The 22,770-nt window shown below is 37.9% G+C and overlaps 1 protein-coding gene across 16 annotated transcripts in view; it reads right to left on the bottom strand.

Moving 5' to 3' along the window:
* The window catches only part of BICD1 (BICD cargo adaptor 1), a 207,963-nt gene that overhangs the window by 97,059 nt on the left and 88,134 nt on the right, over positions 1-22,770 (bottom strand). For all 16 annotated transcript variants that reach the window (XM_068560533.1, XM_068560532.1, XM_068560540.1 and 13 more), the window contains exon 2: positions 19,283-19,495. In XM_068560533.1, coding sequence (XP_068416634.1) covers positions 19,283-19,495 — 213 coding nt within the window. The remainder of the gene's footprint in view (positions 1-19,282; positions 19,496-22,770) is intronic.

Below are 22,770 nucleotides of genomic sequence, written 5' to 3'. Positions count from 1 at the left end.
AGGACTTCACTTTTGCAATTATCCCTCCTACCTCTCTCCATCACCAATTTATCCTTCTTTAAGGTTCATCAGTTAACAAACACACATCTCCCATTAAAATAAACCACCACCACAGAAGGAACTAATAACAAAGAAAGCAAAAATAATAATACCCCCATCCCTCTGCTGCCTTTCATGGCAAAATCCTGAACTAAATTTGTTTACACCTGCTATCTCCATTTCTTCACATTCTCTCTGCAGCCTAATCTAATCAGACCTTGGTTGCCTCCACTCCAGGGAAATCTCTTGCCAAGGTCGTCGGCAACCTCCATCTTGCCAAATCGGTGATCAATTCTTAGCTGCATCTTCCTTGCACAGTTCTTCATTTCCTCCTTTTGCAAACACATTTATCTCTAGGATTCAGTCTCCTTTAATGACTCATTCTTTTCTTCACTGACTTCTGTATATTGGAGTGTCTGAGGTCTGACTCTTGTCAGTCCATAGGTGATCCCATCTGGACCCATGACTTGAATTGTCATCTATTCACTGATAACCCCTATATTCCTTTCTCTAGGCTCAGCCTCTACCTTGAGCTCCAAACTTACATGTCCAATTATCTTCTTCTTCTCCACTTGTTGTCTTCTCCACTTGGAGATCTAATAGGCCTCTCAAACCAAACATGATCAAAACAGAACTCTTGATGTCACCCCACCCCAACACATGAACCCAGTCCCTCCATGAAGATTTCCCATTTTACAATGTGACAGAATATTATAATTGTGTTTACTGTCCATCTGATTCACACGAATATAAGTTTCACAAGACCAAGGATGTTGTCTTGTTTCATGCTGTATCTCCAGTGCCTACACCAGTACCTGGCAATAAAATGTGTTCAATAAATATTTGATGAATGCAGAATAGTGGGAGGAGGAAAGCAAAAACAATAAGCACTTGAAAAAACTACAAATATCAAATAACTATAAAGATGCTTTCTTAATAGTCCTTCCTAATCAGTAGAAAAGTGCATTTTTAAAAAGTGGTTTGGTGGAAATCTGCCATATAATTATAGTGTTATTTCTGAAGGTAGAAATAATAAATTCTTTTCCTCTTTAGAGACTGATCTCTCCCATCCTTCTCCTAGTTATCCTGAGAAGGTGATCCTGAGAAGGAAGAGAAATAACTACAAATTAAAAGGCCATTTAAGTGTCCCTAGACTCAAAGGTATTATTTGCCTTATTTACCAGTGGGCAGTTGTTTTTCAATCTGAACGTTCCTTCTACTCTAAAATGGAAAAGTCAAGTTAGGCAACAGTTCATAAATTTTCCCTTCTGACTTAAAAATAAAATGAGACCAGTGGGTATTTTTAATATTCCTTTTCCACCCTTGCCACTCAGCTGGCAAAAGTCTTTCCATCTACTAGAGACAGAAATGGAAGCAATGTTGGCTGCTCCTTGGATGTCCTGATTTTAAGACTAAAGTGATTACCATGTCCATCTCCAGCTCTGGAATTTGGAATTAGACCTCAGAGAATTTAACCAAATCAGGGCTTTGTGATATTCTTTAAATAATTCTTAAACTTAACAGGTGCCAGGTTAAAGTTAGGCGCTTTCTGTCTACTGTAGTTCATGTTTCTTTATTAAACAATGCCAAGGGACAATTTTTCTTTCCAAATCTCAATTTTGCTTCAACCCAATGCTCAATCTTTAAAATGTCTGTGGTGCCAAGTTGTGATTTCATCCTTTTTTCTTACACTACTGTTTACTGGGCACTTAACTATTCCAAGAGCTTTGCACTATCTTATTTAATCCTCAAAGTAACCCTATTTGGCAATATTATGCTCATCTAACAAATTAAGAAACTGAGACAGCAAGAGGTAAATAACTTGCTCAGGGCCATGATTAAAACCCAGGCCTGTCTGACCCAGATCTCATGCTTTAACCATTACACTATACAGCCTCTTTTGTTTTATTTGCCCCTGCTGATGATTTGGATTATACTATCATTTTTATTTTATTATTATTATTATTATTACTATTTATACCTTCTGCTTTAAATGTTTTGAGGCCATTACAATAAAATATGTCTACATAATAAGGCAGTTAAAACAGGAAATTATAGAAAAAAGAAAAAAAAGAAGCAGCAAATATCCTTGAGAAGCATGACTACAAGCACTGACATGATGTAGCTATTGGGACTGAGAACTGAGACCTCTGTGTCAACATGACTTAGTTGTTTGTTCCAGGGAAACTTTGCTCAGGGCAGATAAGACTATATAAATCAGTAATTCAACTCACTGTTTGCTTCAGGAAAATCAATTGATCTTAGACAACAGACTGCTCACCTGGGCAAATAGCTCCTGTACCAAATAGCAATATCTTGACCAGGCCTCAAGTACTCATTTTAACTGAGCTTTAAACTGAGTGAGCTCTCTGTTTCCCAGACAACAAGTAAAAAAGGAAACACAAAAGAGTCACTGAATTCTAGTTATCTGGTTTAAAAAAATATCATTGGTTTATCAAGAGAAATATATTCCTTCACCATTATTTTTATCCCTATTGTAAAGATAAAGAAACAAGACTTAGAAAGATTATGAGATTTAGACAAGATTCCACTGGAAAGTAAGTGGAGGGGCCTGAATTTGAACTCAACCCTTATCTGACTTCTGAGTCCGTATTTTTAAACATCACATCATACCGCTGATAACTGTGTACAGCTTTCTAATACTTTAAATCAAGAGAAGGCTAAAACTTAAGGAAAAATGTGGGAATTGGCAGATTGCCTGTCACTTGGGCTATGACCCTTGAATATCTGTCAGCTGAGTGTTTGACAGCAATAGAATAACAAGTAGGCAATTGAAGATAACTCTCTCTGATGACAGCCTCTGATGACTATTCTCTGTTGCAGATTGAGGGGAGATGGAAAGGCTTTGGGTATCAGGCAAGTAGGTGGCAAAGCTGACATTCCATTAAAAATGATGAAAAACCTGTTGTGACGATTTGATTGGATGCAAGGGTCATCTTATTTGCATAAGGGGGAAGGGCAAAGAGAGACACAGGGTGAAATGGTCCTTAAGAGTTCTGTCAGACTGAGCATCCATTAGCAGGAAAAAGATTAGATTGGAAAATTCTACGAGTAGATATTACTAGTTCTCTATTTCAAATACAAAAGAATCTTAGTATTGATTTTTGCAATTTCTGGTTGTAAATATCATTTGGTTTCCATATTTCATTTTAGAGAATGTATATGAAAGCGATGATTTTAATTTTGGAACAGTTTATAAAGGATGATTCTTCTTACCTGGAGACAATTGAACTAATGAATTTTTAAAGTCACTCCTAGAAAAAATATTAAATCAGCACAGGAAAAAAAAAGCGGGGGGGAGCCCGAGCCTGTCTTACAAATTGTTCTATCTATCAAGAATACAGGCATACTGATAATCTAAAAATTGAACCTGACCATTTAAACATGAACTAAAAATGACAGGGCCACCAAAATAATTGAAACATTAAAAAAAGAGAGAGAGAGAAATAGTACCAGTAATCTTTAACATATTGCTACATGGCAACAATTACAAAGTGAATCTCTGGCATAAGAGTAGGCAGAGAGAATAACAGAATATGATAGAAATAAGACAAAATAGGCCAGAAATAGGACAGACAGGATATAAAAACACAATACAGTGAAGACAGAATAATGTAGGAGTTCTTTTAGAAAAGAAAATACAAGTGTCTTTAAAAAAGGAATCAATTTTAATTAAAGGGAAATTATGGAGAAACCCACTCAGACCAAAAAAATGCTTTATTTATTCAAAAACCTGATAAGAAACCTTTAGGCTACTGAATATTTAGGTTGCAAGAAGCTCATCGAATCCTAGTGCTGACCAATCCAGCTGGGGAAAATAAGATTAAATTTGATTATACTCTTGTATTTTCCTGATATTCAAAGTAAAAATACTGAGGCTCATCAGAAATGTAAACCTTTAACCCCAGGACTTATGCCACTTCTATAAGTTTATAAATCATGTCTTAAAGATCTATGTCAAATCACAAAAGTTGTATATTATAGGAAATAAGTAATAATGTATTAAATATGCCTATTTTTCATTCCTTGAATTGAAAATAACTTTAATAATCATTCTTTTCATTTATTTTTCTCTCTAACATTATAAAAATATTCTGGGGTTTTTTTGTTTTGAGACTGTAATCTATTGCAATTCTCTTAGTTTAAACTGTTTTGATAAGTTTCAACACAAAGTATAGATAAGAATTTAACATTCTTATTAAAAGAGGAGCCTCATGGCGTAAATGGTGTTGGGGCATTTAGCCATTTAGGGGAACATTTTTATTTTTATTATTTATTTGTTTATTTATTTATGGCTTTGCCATGTGGCATGTGGGATCTTAGTTCCCTGACCAAGGATTGAACCCCTGCCCCCTGCATTGGAAGTGAGAGTCTTAACCACTGGACCGCCAGCGAAGTCCTAGGGGAACATTTTAAATTTAAACTCTCACATTGTTCCACACATGAAACTGAATCTCATATAGACTAAAACATTAAAAGTAAAAATTAAAACATTAAAAACTGATATAAATGAGCATTACAGTTTTATAGTTTTGAGAAGAATGAAGGGGAGAAGAAGGAAGAAGAAACATCTGCGCTTAAAACCACTTAAAGGAATCTCAGAGGAAACAAGCAGTAGATTTAAAAACAGAACTGCCAAAACTTCAATATGTTAAAAGTAAAATAAAATCAAAAGGCAAATAAACTGGGGGAAATACTCATAGCAAATGATTAAGAAAAATCAAAACTTTCTTGGAGCACACATAAATAACAGAAAAACTAAAACCTAATAAATGTGCAAAAAATTAAGGTACATAAATTACCCCTTAATTAATGAATTTATTCATTTATTATTCCACAAATTAATGAAAGTGGCAAATTTATTATTCATTCATTTATTCTTCTGGGTGTCTAGTATATGCCAAGTTCTATGCTAGGATATAGTGATGAACAAGATAAACCATGTACCTTCCATTAATGCCCTCATAAATTAATACTGAAATGCCACTATTCAGCTATCAAATAAGCAACCTGAAAGAGCTTAATGCTTGCCAGGGCTCAGTGAAATGGGGATTCTCTTCTGTTACTAATGAAAGCATAAATTGCTTTAATCCTCTATAAAAGCAATATAACTATGTGTGTGATCTAAAAACAAACAAATAAACAAAAAATCCTTGTACCATTTGATCCAGTAATTCTACTTCTGGAATGCTATCCTTAAGAAATAACTCTAGGGACTTCCCTGGTGGTGCTGTGGTTAAGAATCTGCCTGCCAGTACAGGGAACACGGGTTCGAGCCCTGGTCCGGGAAGAAACCACATGCTGTGGAGCAACTAAGCCCGTGAGTCACAACTACTGAGCCTGTGTGCCACAACTACTGAAGCCCGTGCGCCAAAAATAAAAATTAAAAAAAAAAGAATCCTAAATACATTTTTAAAATATATGCAAACAGCAATGAAATAATGCAATGCAATAATGCAGCCAGCTCTGAGTCACTGCCTGCTATGTGCCAAGTGCGTCACATGTAAGGATTCACAACAGCCGCCAGAGGTAGGTGTTACTTTTATTTCCACTTAATAGATAACAATATTGAGGTCCAGAAAGGATAATCATTTGCGTAAGTTTATTCAGCTAATTATGTGCATAACCAGTGTTAAACCCTGGCAAATACGGAGATCAATACACTTGCAAAATCTGCACTTAGCTCTAAAAACAAAATCCAAAGCTTCTAACTTCAATTATTTGCAAAGTTTTAAGTAAAAAATTTGTAAGGAATTTTACTGAATACAATTTTTCTTTTGTGCATCTGCTTTATCCAGCATGAAATGGTATATTACTAGCCTTCAATAACATTCTCTGGCAATCCTGTTTTTTAAAAAAGATTAGGATGCTCAGGTCCTATTCGCCCAAGATTAAGGGCAAATACAACTGTTTTTATTTTTTATTTTTTTTAAAGAAGGTTTATTTATTTGTTTGTTTATTTACTTATTTATTATTTTTGGCCGTGTTGGGTCTTCGTTGCTGCACGTGGGCTTTCTCTAGTTTCAGTGAGCGGGGACTACTCTTCGTTGCGGTGCCCAGGCTTCTCATTGTGGTGGTTTCTCTTGTTGTGGAGCACGGGCTCTAGGCACACAGGCTTCACTAGTTGCAGCACGGGAGCCCTAGAACACATGGGCTTCAGTAGTTGCAGTGCGTGGGCTCAATAGTTGTAGTGCACGGCCTCTAGGGTGCGTGGGCTTCGGTAGTTGTGGCACGTGGGCTCAGTAGTTGTGGCTTGCGGGCTCTAGAGCGCAGGCTCAGTAGTTGTGGCGCACGGGCTTAGTTGCTCTGCAGCATGTGGGATCTTCCTGGACCAGGGCTCAAACCCGTGTCCCCTGCATTGGCAGGCGGATTCTTAACAACTGCGCCACCAGGGAAGTCCCTACAACAGTTTTTAAGCCCAAGATTCGGTAGAATGTGTCAGGGAAAGTCCAAAAGCAGTTGGAGCAGAGCATTAAGAATCCAGTTGGACTTCATAAGGATTCTTGTTGAATTCAAGCTTTATTATTATATTAAATATATTATTCAACTTCCACGATAACCTCTACTCATTTCAAATGGGAGTACAACTCATGGATTGTTAACAGAGAACTGATCAATTTCAAGGCCATCTAAGATAGCCATTACAATAAACAAAGAAGACCCTGGCATCGAGTCTTTAATTAATAATACTTAGGCTGGAGAGCCAAGTGGTATCCACTGGATGTTTCTCTGAGGGCTCTAACCGGCTGTGTATTTAGAGGATGTCAGGTAGGTGTTTCCTGTTTTAATTCAGGCAGCTGTGCTCAGAGAAGCAGCCCAGGGGGAGAGATGTGCCTTCTAGTACTAGAATTAATTATATATTCATTTTATTCCTCTGAACAGTCTAACAGAGGCAGACATTGCTTACACATGCTGGTATTTCCAGCAGTGTTTGGCACAGAGTGGTGCGCAATAGAATGGTCATTCCTGAAGGAGAAATTTTGCAGCAAATTAAAGTATGGCACAAATTTTTCATTTCTCTTTGCCACAGAGTCTGAAAAATTGCGGTTACATATGACTATCTGCACGTACACATCAAAAGCTTTTGCCAACTCAATAGTATTTCTCTCAGTCTGAAGCTTAATGGTGGATTTGCCCATTACAATAAGAGTTAGGTAATAACACTGTCTGACCTTGGAGTGACTCATGCCCTTCTCTGCTGACTGGCTCCAGCAGAAAGGGTGATGCAAAATAAATGGATGGGTTAGTACATCGTAATAAGATGGGCATCACCAACTCTAGGGCTTCTGAATCTTACTAATTTTAAACATATACTCTGTTCTAATGGCAAGTGCCCCGAGTAGATTGGGATATAATAAAAAATTGATTACTAGCAGAAGTTACATATTTATTTATCTTTTATTCTTCTTTCTTTTTTTTTCTTTCTTAATGGTGTAGAATATGCATTTCCAGTAGGGGGTGGTATCACCCCTGTGATAAGCCTCCAAAAATATGTAGGTCCTAATCCCTAGATCCTGTGAATGTGGTACCTTATATGGTAACAGAGACTTTGCAGATGTGATTAAGTTATGATTTCTGAGTTGGAGAGATCATCCTGGATTATCTGGGTAGACCCTAAGTGTAATCACAGTGTCCTTATCAGAGGGGAGCAGAGGAAGATTTGACACAAAAGAAGGCGGCAATATGACACTGAAACAAGATGCTAGGCTGCGCAGGCTTTGAAACGTAGAGAAAGGGGCCATGAGCCAATGAATGCAAGAAGTGCAGTCCTAGAAGCTAGAAGAGGAAACGGACACACTTCCAGCACTTCCAGAGGAAGAAGACCCTGCCAACACCTTAGCCCAGTAAACTGCAGACTTCTGGCCTCCAGAACTATAAAACAGCAAGTCTGGTTTTAAGCCACCAAATCTGAAGTATTTTGTTACAGCAGCCCCCAAGGGGGTAAAAATTAATCCCTGGGGAGGCAAAAAAAAAAATCTTATATATTACAATGGTTTGTGATCCTCCCAAGCTCAACACTACCCTACAAAATCTTATTCCTCAGTATTTTGTTTTGTGGCAATTAGGGAAAAATGTCTGAACCACTCTTTAAGGAGTTAAAAAGAAAAAAAGTTTGTAAAACAACATTTCATTGGCAAGCACTGCCAATGAAAGATTGATTCAAATAATGATGCAAGATTTTTATTACTCTCAAGGCCCAGTTTCATTATCATTAACAGTTGGGACAAGATAGGTATTGTTATCCTTTCAGGTTCTTTTATACTTTTCATTCTAACAACTGAATTTACCATCCAGAAAACACTTGCTGGCAACTTCACTGTACAAGTAGCCAAATCTCCACCTCATTTTTAGACAGATCCTCTCTCCCATATGCCACAACAAAACACAGGAATAATTTGGCCCATAAATAGTGTCAATCTATTAATGTGCATATTTGAAATTATGTGCCAAAGTCCATTAGGAAATGCATTTTAATATTCTAGATTTAAAAAAATGTAATACAGACAGTAAGGTTTATGAATATTGTGAGAGCCTCAGAAGAGATCGTTTAATTATAATTTTGCTTTTTGAAAAATTGTTTTAGTGAAACCAAAACTCTATCAGAAAACTATTTCTAATTTACTTTTAATATCAGTGAACAAGTGATGATGAGAAAGCTATTTAAGTAGGTAACCAATGGACAGCCTTTCTTATGGGATGCATTCTACTTTAATTCAAATTGAAAGTTAAAGTTTGGGTATATTAATGCATCTAGTATGATTCAGTCTATAGTATTTTTTAAAATATCTCTGTTGATTAAGCATTAAAAAGTATAATTCAAGATACATATCAAAATTCATTATATCACTAAGCTCACTCATTAGTTTGCTCTTTCTACCTTGTTCAAGTATAAGTTTCCTATAACCTTCAAGAAATTAAGTTCTGAGTAGATTCAGGTATTGTTGATTGTTAGATTAAGCTTTAAATTCCCTTAGGAGAATTAAATACCTGAAGAGAACCTTAATCAGGCTGGATCTGCCAACCAGGATGTTCTTTGGAAAGAGGTCAAGATGTAAAAAACGATTAAAATTGTCCACTAAGCATTCTAGCAGAAATGCCGATTGTGCATTACTCTTCCTTCCACCCAGTCTGCACAGGGAGCAAAATCTGAGCTTCGGGTAGGAGAAAAAGTTTGAAACTGAATCAAGCTATTTTTAGTCCAAGAATCAGTGTGTACAAAATGGATTGTGCACAGATCTTTATTTTTATGTTCCAAGAGGTAGAAAGCTGGTGTTTGACCCTAATTCACAAGATAGGAAAGAGAAGGGAGGGAGGGGAGGTAGGAGGAGGAAAGAAGGAAGGGCAGGAGTAAGGGAGAGAGGAAAGGAAAGAAATCCATATATATATATATATATATATATATATATATATACATTCCATATATATAAAATCCATATATATAAAATCCATATGTATAACCCATATATATATGATATATGTGCCAAGTATATACCACACATTTTAAAAAGTAGGCTGCCTTTTGCTGCTTACTATTTTTAAATGATGAATGATAACTGATAAAAATTACCTTTAAAAAAAAAAGTAAAGAAACTACACATGAATACTTTAAAAACAGATTTTTATTTTTTAACCTATGTCAGCTCCAGAACTGCCATTTCTGCATCCTGCCCCAATCAAAGCTCTCTCACCATTTCTAACTTTAGCTTGACCTTCCCTGCAGTTTCCCATTTAATTCTCCATTTGGCACTAGTTTAGTGACTGGCTATTACACAGGAAGTTGATGCAACTGTCATATCAGGCCAGAAGTTTATGCCCCTTCTCATTGTCTAAGGCAGAGAGTCACAAATGAAAATGGTACTATTTTGAAGCTGTGTCCAAATGCTGTCCAACATCTGGATGTTGGAAACATTTACATATGCTTTCATTTTTGAAGTTTTCCCCAGAATGTTTGGGATTATGGAGATGCAGGTCCTTATTGCCTGCCCAAAATAAGCTCAAAAAGGCTAAAGATATTTTTGACTAAGATCAACTGACGTTGTTTTGAGAGCTATTCAAAAGCTGTTGTATTATTTCTCATTGACAAATACAACCACCCAACTTTCCAAATCATGGGAAAAATGTTATTTCCAACCCTTAAAAAGAGAAATTAAACGTATACACTCCTTACAACAAGGCATGCATTTTAATCAATATTCACTGACTCAATGAGCATATGGGATTATAGCAGGCATGGTGATTTTACAGATTTATATAATGTACTCCTCGATTAATGGAAAACTGATTCTCCCTTGGGGACACTGTTTCCCTTGCAACTCTCTCAAGTACAGGCCTGGAGGTGAGATGGGTGCCCCTCTTGCTCCGCATGGCTGCTTTCAGAAAATTCACCCTCTTCTTCCTCCACCCTTAAAATTCCTCTGCTTTAAATCTCATGTCATCATGAGATTTTTTTTTTAAGTTAGTAAATGTACATTAAAACAAAACAAATTAACAGTAACTTCCTCGGGGGACAAGGTAGCAGCAGGGTAGGCACAGACACTGCATACTGCCCACTACTCAGCACTGTTACTGTCACTTAGTAAACACCAACTCATTCCTCCTTATTTCTCTAAGACTTCAGCTCCTGGTTCACTGCCAATGTCTCCAGAACTCCTGGTCTCAATTTCTGGCATTCTTAATATGCACAAAGGTGATCTCAATTCCTGGAATTTCTCCTCTTGAGGGACCTTCTCCTGCTTCAGCCGCTCATTCCTATGATCATACCTTAGTGACTCACTCTTCTAAGTGATTATCTCACCACTTCTCTCTCCTCAAATCCCCAACACCTCTGCCATCTTCCCTGCCAGCTGCTGGCCTTGCTTCCTTCAGTGAGAAAATTGAAGCAACCTGAAGAGGACTTGGAAAGACTCTCCGTATTCACATCTGCCAGCATACCACATCTGCATCCACAAACTCCACTTTTCCTGGGTATCTACTGTAGAGAAACGAACACTTAACGTTCACATAAAAGTATAAATGTACATGAATGTATATAGCAGCTCTATTTGTAATTGCCAAAATCTGAAAATAACCCAAATGTTCTTCAATAGGTGAATTGATTAAAAAAAAAAACAAACTGTAGTATATCCATACAGTGGTATTTGACAATAAAAAGGAAGAAACAACTGATGTGCAACAACTTAGATGAATCTCAGAGGCATTATGCTGAGGAAAAGGACCCACTCTCAAAGGTTAAATACGTATGGTTCCATTTACACGACATTCCTGAAAAGACGCAACTATAGTGATAGAAACCAGATGACTGATTATCAGAGACTGGGGTGGGGAAGGGTATCAAAGGAGTAGCACAGCACAGGGGGAGGTTTTGGGGATGATGAAATTTCTGCATCATAATTGTGGTTACATGAATCTCTATTTGTTAAAATTCACAGAACTATACGCACATACATTAAAAAAATTCTGTGAGCCTGTAATTTTAAACTAATCCTACAAACAATCCCATTCATGTAAATTATTTTTCCCAAAGGCACAATCAAATCACAATTATTGGGCTTCCCTGGTGGTGCAGTGGTTGAGAATCTGCCTGCTAATGCAGGGGACATGGGTTCGAGCCCTGGTCTGGGAAGATCCCACATGCCGCGGAGCAACTAGGCCCGTGAGCCACAACTACTGAGCCTGCGCGTCTGGAGCCTGTGCTCCGCAACAAGAGAGGCCACGATAGTGAGAGGCCCGCACACCGCGATGAGGAGTGGCCCCCACTTGCCGCAACTGGAGAAAGCCCTAGCACAGAAACGAAGACCCAACATAGCAATCAATCAATCAATCAATCTTTAAAACAAAAACACAATTATTCAAAGGTGAATTGTTTGTATATTGTTAAACTGCTTTCAAATTCCTTTATGATGTTAATAGGGATGTTTGTTTACTGCAGCTCAGCAAGTGCTGGAAAGAACTTTTTGACAAAAAAGCTCTCTCCAGTGGAATCAATAAACAAATAAGCAGGCACTAACATGGTTAAGAGCAGGGACTCTGGAGTCAGATTGCCTGGTTTAGGACACCAGCCTGACTGCTTGCTGGACAAGTTGTCAGCCTCTCTGCCTCATCTGTAAAGGGGGGATAGAAACAGTACATGCCTCGTAAGTTTAAGAGAATTAGATGAGATAGTGAATGTAAGATGCTGAGTATTGTGCTTGGCACATGATAAGCTCTCATAAATGTTAGCTATGATATTATTGTTAGTTATTTAAATCAATTAAAAAGAGTGACAATTCTTCACTGTTTTGACACTTTGCATCATTCCAGGGAGGTGTGAGGTCCATTCCCAACAAGTAGAAACTGGGACATGCCAGGGAAATAACTTTCCAGCTATAGCCAAGCCATGCCTTTATAGAGCAGGAAAATCATCATTCAGTTGGAAGTGTCAATTTCATTCAGCTATGTGTAAACACAGCTCTCAATGACCAATCATTCAACCAGAAACCTCAGAGAATATAAGAAAAGCTTTGTGATTATTGGATGACTTAATTAAATAGTTTAACCTCTCCCCATCAGTAAGCACATTCGATGTTGTACTGAGAAATAATGCAGTGACCCTCTTGAGAACCAGCCAGGTACGAAAGGCTATTTACACTGATAGTCAGAGCACCCAGACAGCTCTCCTCTTTCAACCTACTGGCTTTTAAACATGTGTCGTTTCTTCTTTTGGTGTCAGGGTGTCAGCCATTTTACTTCTTGCTACTGTCAGAAGGTGCTGGGGCCTTCTGACAGTAGACCCCAATACATCTCTCTAAATTTATTGTTTTTGTCTTGCTGTGTATGAATAAGTCCAATTACAAACTTTGAAACAATAAATAACACTTACATAGTCTTCTACTTCTTGTAAAGCACTTTCATGAAAAATATTTTCTCCTCATAAAAATCATGAGGAGTAGGAGAGGTGTTATTATAATGTTTATATGGAAAATGAGAAGTTTAATCACACAACTAGTAAAATGGTCAAGTTAGGACCTGAACTCAGATTTCCTGATTTCTAATTCCACACTATTACCAAACCACCTATTTATGCAGTAGAAGCAATTTGATTTTTAAGGAGTGGCTGAAGGACTCTCCTTAAATAAAGTGACTATGTGCTGGTGGCCGAGGTCCATGGCATCTAATCTGACTGTTTAGATGTTTTTTGCTTAGTCACAGCAGGTACCACCTATCTGTAGTTTTAATGAGAGACTAAGATGAGTGTAATTTACTGTACAAAATGTTATATGTTGTCTTAGTCCATTTGAGCTGCTATAACAATAACACCATAGGCTGGACGGCTTAAACAGACATTTATTTCTCATAGCTCTGGAGACTAGGAAGTCTAAGATCGAGGCACTGGCGGATTCAGTGTCAGGTGAAGGCCCACTTCCTGGTTCATAGATGGCCATCTTCTTGCTGTGTCTTCACATAGTGGAAGGGGTAAGGGAGCTCTCTGCGGTGTCTTCTATAGGGTCTCATTCATGAGGGCTCCACTCTCATGACCTAATCACCCCCAAAGGCCCCACCTCCAAACACCATCACTTTGGGGATTAGGCTTCAACGTATGAATGTTGGGGGACACAAACATTCAATCTATAGTATGTGTTGTCTAAAACACAGCTCACTATCTCCACAGATACTAAAGAGTAGAAGGAAATAGTTTCTGAACACATTTAGTTGTTTTAACATTGAAAACAACCACTCCTTGTTGACTTTTTGTTCACTGATGCTTCCAAGCATCCAAGCATCTGGCTCACAGCAAGCACTGAAGAGACCACTGTTGAATGAATGAATGAATGTATGACTGCAAAGTGGAAAATCCAAAAAGCTGAAAACCCTAAGATGAGAAACTCAAACCCTTCATCCAACAGTTCACGTTTTCAAAAATTTCCAATGGGGTAAAGACAGTCAATAGTCTGTTTTTAAAAAGCAGACACATTTTTAAGAGACACTGGATCTCAGTCTAAGAAGGTAATAAACAGGATGCTGAGGCATCCTGAAACCATGTCACATGAGGAAGTGCTAATGGATCTAGATATGTTTAGTCTGAAAAAGAGAAGACAAGATAGATCTTTGCAAATATTTGAAGCTGTTGGGCATGGGCTAAAATTGTCAAGTGGAATAGAAAACTAAAAAAATGTATTCTCTGTAGATCCAGAGGCTAGGAATATTGCCAGTTGGTGAAAATTACAATTTTCACTGCACAAAAAGGGGCAGTTTAACAATTAGAGCTGCCAAGCAACCGGATGGGCAGCCTTGGGAGGGAGCTGGAAGACAAGGAATGAACAGTAATTTAACATCTCCTTTGTGCACGGCATTTGACATAGGACCTGTACATTAGTATTACCATCTCCATGTCGGAAGTGAGGAAAGTGACACTTACAGAACAAAAGTAACTTGTCCAATATCACACAGTTGGTAAGTGGCACAGCTGGAATTCAAACCAGAGGTAGCTAACTCCTAAAGTATGTTATTTCTGTTCAGTTCAACTCAACAAACATTCTTTTTTTAATGTCTGCATTTGACCAGGCACTGTGCTGAGTCCTGGGGATACCAAGATAAATGACAAACAAAAGACAGTCCCTTCCCTGGAAGGACTCATAGTTTACCATCTCCGTAGTGATGGAAGTGTCTGGGTAAAGGCTACATGACCATTCCAGGTTACTGGAGAAAGAATTATTGATCTGGGAGTAGGCTTTACCAAATAATCACTAGGTGCCTTCATGGCCTAAAAGTTTACAGACGTGGCTATAATCGATTCCCGAAAATTGAGCTGCTGTATTATAAAATTTGGTTGTAAATTCCAATGAGGGAAAAAAATGGAGCTTCAAATGTGATAAAGATCATATGGATTAAGCAGCTTTTAAAATATAAAATGGCCATATCTTAATAAAATGTTACCAACAAGTTAGAAATTTAGCTATCGTACTAAAGCTTCATATATTGTGCCAGAAATTTCATTGACTTGAGGAAAGATTCAGAAGAGGGAAACGTGTGCTCTTGGTAGCTACAGTGACATGGCTGTACAGTGAAATTCAGGATATCTTCTAGTATTTTAGACCTATATGTTGAGATAAAAAAATGAAATTCAAACTTGTTTACTCAATATTTGCTTAGGCACTACAGTAATCTATCCGCTCTCATTTAGCTCTCACCGAAATGATGCCGGTCAAGGTCACCCAAGGATTCCCCCCTTCCCATCCCCTGCCTGTTACTAGACCTGTAGGATTAACACCTAACTTGTTTAAGATTAACTCCGATTTGGTTCTTTGATTGGGTGACACTTTTTCTTTTACTCCCTGTACTTAAAAATCTTATTTAAAGCAGTTTACCATTAGGAACACATATACAATAAGGCTGATGAAAATGTTTAAAAATGAGAATTATATGAAAAATCTAAGTTGGGTTTTACAGTGACACATCGTGCTGGAGGTTTTTAACAACCAAAGCAATAATAAAAACATACTAAATTCCTACCACCTGATTCATATCTCATCGGAAAGAATTTTCAAGGCAATAAATTCAAAGAGGTATTTACCTAATGTTTCTTTAACCTAAGAATATGGATCTACATAATAAATGATATCTTCAACAATAGCTTTATGGAGGATGCAGAAAGTTATTAATGATAACAGTTTATGTTTATTGTGTATTTACTATATACTAAACTAATCTTTAACAAATACCATGAGTATAATTCTAAAACTTTTAGCAGAGCTGAGACTAGAATATTGATTTTCTAATACCTAATTCAGAAATGTTTCCATTTTTTCCACTATACTGTCCTATACATACCATATATGGAAAAGAATTTGGCTGTGGAATTAAATACACACACACGCGTACATGCGTGTGCACAAATATGAGTGTAAAGCTTCCATAACACACACAGCACATATACACACACGGGCACCTTTGCCAGTACCAATGATCCTACTGAAATTAGAGATTAGTCCTTTTAGTAAATAAAAATAATTCCATTAATTAAATTATTAAATTCACACAGGGACTTCCCTGGCAGTCCAGTGGTTAAGACTCCACACTTCCAATGCAGGGGGCACGGGTTCGATTCCTGGTCAGGGGAACTAAGATCCCATATGCCGTGGAGCACGGCCAAAAAGAAAAAAAAATTCACACAGCATCTGTCAAGCTGATGATTTACTACGCTTTTTATTGGTTATCCTTGTCTATTTCTCATGGTCCATCACGTCATGTTTTTTCTGTTTCATCATCTCTCTTCCAGTCACTATGCACCAATCAATACCCAGAATACAAAAAGACAAATAAAACTAAGCCTACAATAAAAACAAATCTGGGATTTGAACTTAACACCAGCCATCAAAAAAAGTCTGTATCAACATACCAAGAAATAGAATTTATTCCTTTTCTCCTTTTACAAATGTCCTCAGCCCTACATGCTAATAATAATTTTATTAGCGACATTAAAACAAGGTCTGCATGAAAAACAGCAGGGCTCTGGGATGTAGTAATACCACTCACTAGCTTTCAGCCCATCAGAAAGAATATTAACAGATAAATTGTTGGCACACTTAGAAGACCAGGAAACTGACCACCCGTTTTTTTTTTCTTTTAGTTATTGACAAATCCAAACGGCTAGACGGCCTTGAGCTGTTTTAGATTAAAAAAAAATACATAAATTTGGACGTAACAAGTTATTCTCTTACGGCAAATCAAGTACTGAAAATGCATAGAAATCAAAGGATTATAACCAAGTGATCATTCAGCAATTCCCCACATTGTGAGCCTTATGATACTCCCATGCCCAGCTTTAAGCCAGGCAAAGAAGTTTAAATTAGTGGTTCTTAAGGTGTGCTCTCTACCTGCTGTGAACTTGTTAGAAATGCAAATTCTTGGGTTCCACCTAGGACACTGAATCAGAATTTTAGGGGGTGGAGCCCAAGACTAGTGTTTTGATGAGTTCTCTAGGTGATTCTGGTGCTCACTGAAATTTGAGAACTGATCTGAATGAAGGGCTTCTCGGCATTTTGTTTCCCTTGCGGCCTCAGTTTATTCCTAACTTGCATCCTCATTCTTAATAATCAACTCCTGCTGCTTATCATAAACATACTCATTGGAAACTGCACTCAAGCATGGCATATGTAAGTAAGGATGCTCCATCAATCTCCACTGTCTTGCCCCAAGAGGAAAACATCTGTGGTACCCTTTCCTCAACCTTTGCTGTTCTTTCCTCAGCTGCAACTGCCGCACACAGTGGGGTCGTGTAGCTTTCAGAGGATCCATCCAGTTGGTAATCAAGACTGCTTGACTCATTGATTGCAATCCTTCTACACAAACCACCTGCATGTGGGTGCCCGTGGCCTTCAGGTTGCCCATATCACAGCCTCTCTGCCGACTTGCCACGTGAACCTGCTGCCCATGGCTGCTGAGGTCTCTGCCTGTGGATGTTCTGGGCTTTGCTTAATCCAAGAAGGTGGCCTATGGCACTATATGACCTTGAGTCCACTTGGAGGAGGAGGTCTGGTACTCCAAAGGATAAGCAAGTGATGGTGAAAACCCAGCACATACAGATGCATCAAATGAAGAACTGGAGGTGGGCTTTGTTTTTTAACAATCATTTGCAGTGGAGGGAAATGAGGCAGGGCATCCTGAAAACTCTCATGTTCTTTTTGGTACCCAACACTAAATTCCCCTTGGTTGGCTCCTTTCTTTGTCTCCAGAGTCATATTTCTATATCTGGGGCATGTGCAAAGACAATGAACTAGGTAAAGCAGAAACCTTACTGTCAATATTCACTGAGTTCATTGTAATATGGACACAGGCAAATGTAAATTATTGATTGAATTCCAGTAAATTTTGACGACTTATATGTCATAATAATGAAACTTTATTTCTAATATGTCACTAATTTCAAGAGAAAGGTATCAGTGGATTACTTTGGTTATATTTCACAATATCAAACAATTTTTTCATCTGACCTTTTTCTATTATCAAAATGCTCAGGTAGGGACCTCCCTGGTGGCACAGTGGTTAAGAGTCCATCTGCCAATGCAGGGGACATAGGTTCGATCCCTGGTCTGGGAAGATCCCACATGCCGCGGAGCAACTAAGCCCGTGCGCCACAACTAATGAGCCTGTGCTCTAGAGCCCGCGAGCCACAACTACTGAGCCCATGAGCCACAATTACTGAAGCCTGCGTGCCTAGAGCCTGTGCTCCGCAACAAGAGAAGCCACCGCAATGAGAAGCCCGCACATCGCAATGAAGAGTAGCTCCCACTCGCCGCAACTAGAGAAAGCCCGTGTGCAGCAACGAAGACCCAACTCAGCCAAAAATAAATTTAAAAAAAAAACAAACAAACGCTCAGTTAATGAGCCCACTTGGTAGTGGACCCGGCATTTGTTTGTCAACCTCCACTGCACCGGTGTAGGAATTAGAGGAAATCTGCACCTCTTCTATAGCTTTCTTAATCAAAAAATGGAGTGAACGACTTAATATGAAGTTTTCAAAAATGCTCTTAAAAGGGTTTGGTGGATGAAGCTGCTTTTGGCTATTTCTGTCCCCAACATTACCTCCTTCCCCCAGGACAGAATGACTCTGCCACTCTGAAACCATCTGGCATATGACGCTGCTACGTGAAAAGCTGAAGGGAAAGAGTGAGTCCAGGGAGGGCCCGGGGACTGAAGAAGGCTCCTAACCTGATTCACACCAGCTGTAATTTGCTGCTTGTCTACAGCCAGAAAAAGAGTTTATGGTTCTGCATCACCAGACTCTAAGTAAGACCCCTCAGAACACTCCGCCAGGATCTCTCTCCCCAGTGAGGAGAGTCCTGTGCTAACACCACATTCATTTTGAATTAGTGCTGACACCGAGCATAACAGCCAACCGTTCCTCTCCACATTGTATTGAAACAGGTAAAGGGGAGGAAGTGACCTTAGGTTCACTGTAGTTTTTAGACACCTCTGCAGAAATAGCAAGGCCAATTCCCAAGTACTCAATAAATAAAGACTTTAATTCTTAACGAACAATAAGAGAGAGAAAAGCTCATCTCAGAACAAGCTGTCATTTCACTAGAAAAGCAGAAAAATTGCTAGCATCGGCATCAAGTGCTTCTTGTTTAATACAGCTCCTCTGATTAGAGAAAAAGTTTTATTCCTCTCTCCTAGGAAGAATTTCATCTTACTTCTCTCTCCCACAGCTCTCTCACAGGGAGTATGTTTGTTGTTTGTTTACCTCCTTCAGATCCTGCACGACGGCTGTGAGCCTCTCATTTTCTGCCTGCACGTTGGCGACCACAGCCCGGCTCTGTTTCAGTTCGTTCTGCATCTCCAAGATCTTCCCCAGATAGTAAGCTTCTTTCGATGCTGACTCCTGCAGAAGCGTTTCCTCCCGAGTCTCTCCATCCTCAGCAACCTTACGGTGGATGGAGAAGGACTGCCCAAATGCCTGCAGAGGATTTGGAAAGAAAATGAGCACACAGTGAAATGCACCACTGCACTATTCAACAGACTTGGGAACATGATTTGTTTTACTTTGTGTAAAAGAAAAGGTATTCTGCAAGACTTCCAGAAGCAAAAAATACATAGTTCATCTAACAGGCTAGCAGCTTCATTGACACTTGAAATAATTCAAATTCAATTAAGGAGAAAGAAAAATTTTACGTATTTTGCTAAAATATATATATAACAGGTTAAAACTTGAAAAACATTGCTGCTTGTTTTATGTTACCATTTTTTAGACAAATCTTTTTAAGGAATAGACAGTTCAGTGCTAATGAGCCCTTCAAAATTCATATTCTCATTTTCATTCCAGAAAAAATCCCCAAAAAAATTTTCAAGAAAGAAAATAATAGTTTCATTAGCTTTCTAATACATTAGTGGTAAGAATATACCAATTATGAACAATACCCTTAAGAGAGAAAAATCACCAAACAGCTTTCAAACTGCCTGGTACCACAAAAAGACATTCAAATGCAATCAATGTATAAGAAAACATATCTGTGGAAAAAGAAATACAGAAAAATAAGCCAGAAAGTAATGAAATTGGTAAGCTACGGGGGGGTGAGTGGGTATGGGGTAGAAAGAATGAGGGAATGAAATGCTATACAAGGGATCACATTTCATAGGAGTCACACTTTTCTGAGAATGCCTTTTCATATCGCTCTGACTCGTACAACTACAGTAAGGTTTCACATACCTCCCAAATAAATAATAATGAAAATCAGCCTCTATGTGTCCAGGTACCCAAATGGAACACAAATAGTAACAAATGAACCCAGCTGTACTGCAAATGAAGAACAGGACCACACTGAAAGGGGTTGAGAAGAAAAGATATAACCTGATTTGGGAAATCAGTATTTTTGCTATACACAGTAAAGCTAAAAACAAAATGAACTGTACCCAAACACTATAGTACAGTTAGTAAATTTGTTTCTCACAGGGATTATGGAGTCGCAATTCTGAAATTCTTTACATGTATACTAGGGCTGAGGAAATAAATAAATATATTATGGATAATGAAAGACAGGTTTCTCCCTGTTGGAGAAAGGCATTATAAATAAGGAAAGGGAGAAGTCTAGAAGGAAACCAGTGGTACTGGGTTGTAATTAGAATTATCAGGATAGTCTTTAATAGGGAGATAGGTCGATAGATGATAGTCTTTAATAGGGAGATAGGTCGATAGATGGAGAGAGAAAGGTGCTTGTGTGTGTGTGTATACAGATTTCCTAGCTCTGTCAGCAAACCTTGCAGCCAAATTTTGTTTCTAAATATCAATCTCCAATTAAAAGAACTAGGGATCTTTGAAGAAATGACGGAGTCTCTGACTGGAGCAAAACGAACTTGGTGCATCATGTGGTGCCAAAGAGTAAGTAACAAAATGCTTTTAAAAAAATGATGTGGATATGTCAAAGGACACAAGAGCCTACATGAAGGGGCTCCCAAGGGCCAAATCTGGGATAATTTGGGGGAACAAAATAGTTATAGTAATGAATTATAATCCATAGAATAAAATAAATATTCATGAGTCCACATTGATATAATAACTGAATAAATAAAAGAAGGAATAGCTCTTCTTTACAGTAGGATTCGAATCATTTAATTCTAATAGAAATCAAATACATCAGCATTACTTGACATCAGCATATTACTTGGCAAACACCAAGTAATAATAGTTGCAGGTAAAGATTATCAGTGGAATATAAAATAATAGGCAAAAACTATGATGAGAAACAGGATATTTGCATAGTCTTAAAACATGTCCTCCCAAGATATTTATTAATTCCAATGGGAAAAACAGTAACTGTGCAGTAGAGTACCCTGGCAGACCTTAACTAAGTGACCAAAAGTTAGCTCAGCAGCAACAAGACATACTAACATCGTGTACCCTCTGATATAACACACTGAGGGGAGAACAGCGTCACTTCTGTGGTATTTTTGCCAAAAATGAGTAAGCCAATTCTTACTATAAGAAAACATCAAGCAAACCCAAACGGGAACATTCTACAAAATTATTGGCCAGGGCTCTTCAAAAGTATTAAGGTCAGGAGAAATAGAGGAAGACTCCTCCAGACTAGATGAGACTAAGAAAATATGACAATTAAATGCAGAATGGGTTCCTGGATTGGATCCTGACCTGAAAAAAAGACTTTAGTAGGACAATTGGCAAAACTGAAATACATTCTTTTTTTTCTTTTTTTTTTTTTGATGTGGACCATTTTAAAAGTCTTTATTGAATTTGTTACAATATTGCTCCCTGCATTGGAAGGCGAAGTCTTAACCACTGGACCACCAGGGAAGTCCCGAAATACATTCTTTATATTGGATAATAATATTGTAGCAATGTCAATTTCTGGTTTCCATAACTGTACTATGGTTATGTAAGATGTTAACATCTGGGGAAGCTGTGTAAAGGGTACATGAAATTCAGTGTAGTATCTTTGCAACTTTTTCTATGTCTAGAGTTATTTCAAAATAAAAAGTTAGGTAAATAAATGTAGTCTTTGCCCTCAAGGATTTGATAGATCTGATAAAATACTGGCACATACAGTTATAAAGAACATGTGTACTTGAACACCAAAGGGTCACTATTCAATCAGAAGTGCTATGGCTTTATGACGTGATATACATTTTTAAATTTTAAGTGTCATAAAATGATGCTTCTGGACTATGTACAGGTCATAAAGAAACAAGGCTGGAATTAACCTCTGAAACTCAGTTTCACACTTGTTACAAACTTGAAGGCAGAAAAGGTTTGTGTTAATCATTGAAAGGGACATCATAAAGTTAGGAGGAGACAGCATGATTTAGTGATTTTAAAGACAATCTGGTATTCATCTCCAAATTATACTACAGAAACAGAAAATTAAAAATTAATAACCTGCAAGCCTATGTCTCAATAAACTATCTTTCTTAGAATCTCTACATGGATCAAAATCAACAGATGATTCCTAAACATCAACTGAGAAAGAAATATTTCAGTATTGATGTTCATCTATACAGAGCAGAATACTATTGGTATTTGGCTTGCTCAGTCTCAGGACAGAAAGAAATTCTTATTTGAGTAGCCAAGCTTCTACATGTGATAATAAGCATATAGATTTATGAACAGATGAAAAATTGTCTTCGGAGGTGATGTTTACCTTGCTTTTCTATCAGTGATGATCAGATTCTATGAGGTCAATTCTGAATTCATTACCCATTAAAAAATCTTTGGAGGGGAGA

This window comes from Eschrichtius robustus, chromosome 13, assembly GCF_028021215.1.
Source record: "Eschrichtius robustus isolate mEscRob2 chromosome 13, mEscRob2.pri, whole genome shotgun sequence".
NCBI classification, from domain to species: Eukaryota; Metazoa; Chordata; class Mammalia; order Artiodactyla; family Eschrichtiidae; genus Eschrichtius; species Eschrichtius robustus.
This window is presented reverse-complemented; position numbering and strand designations above follow the sequence as displayed.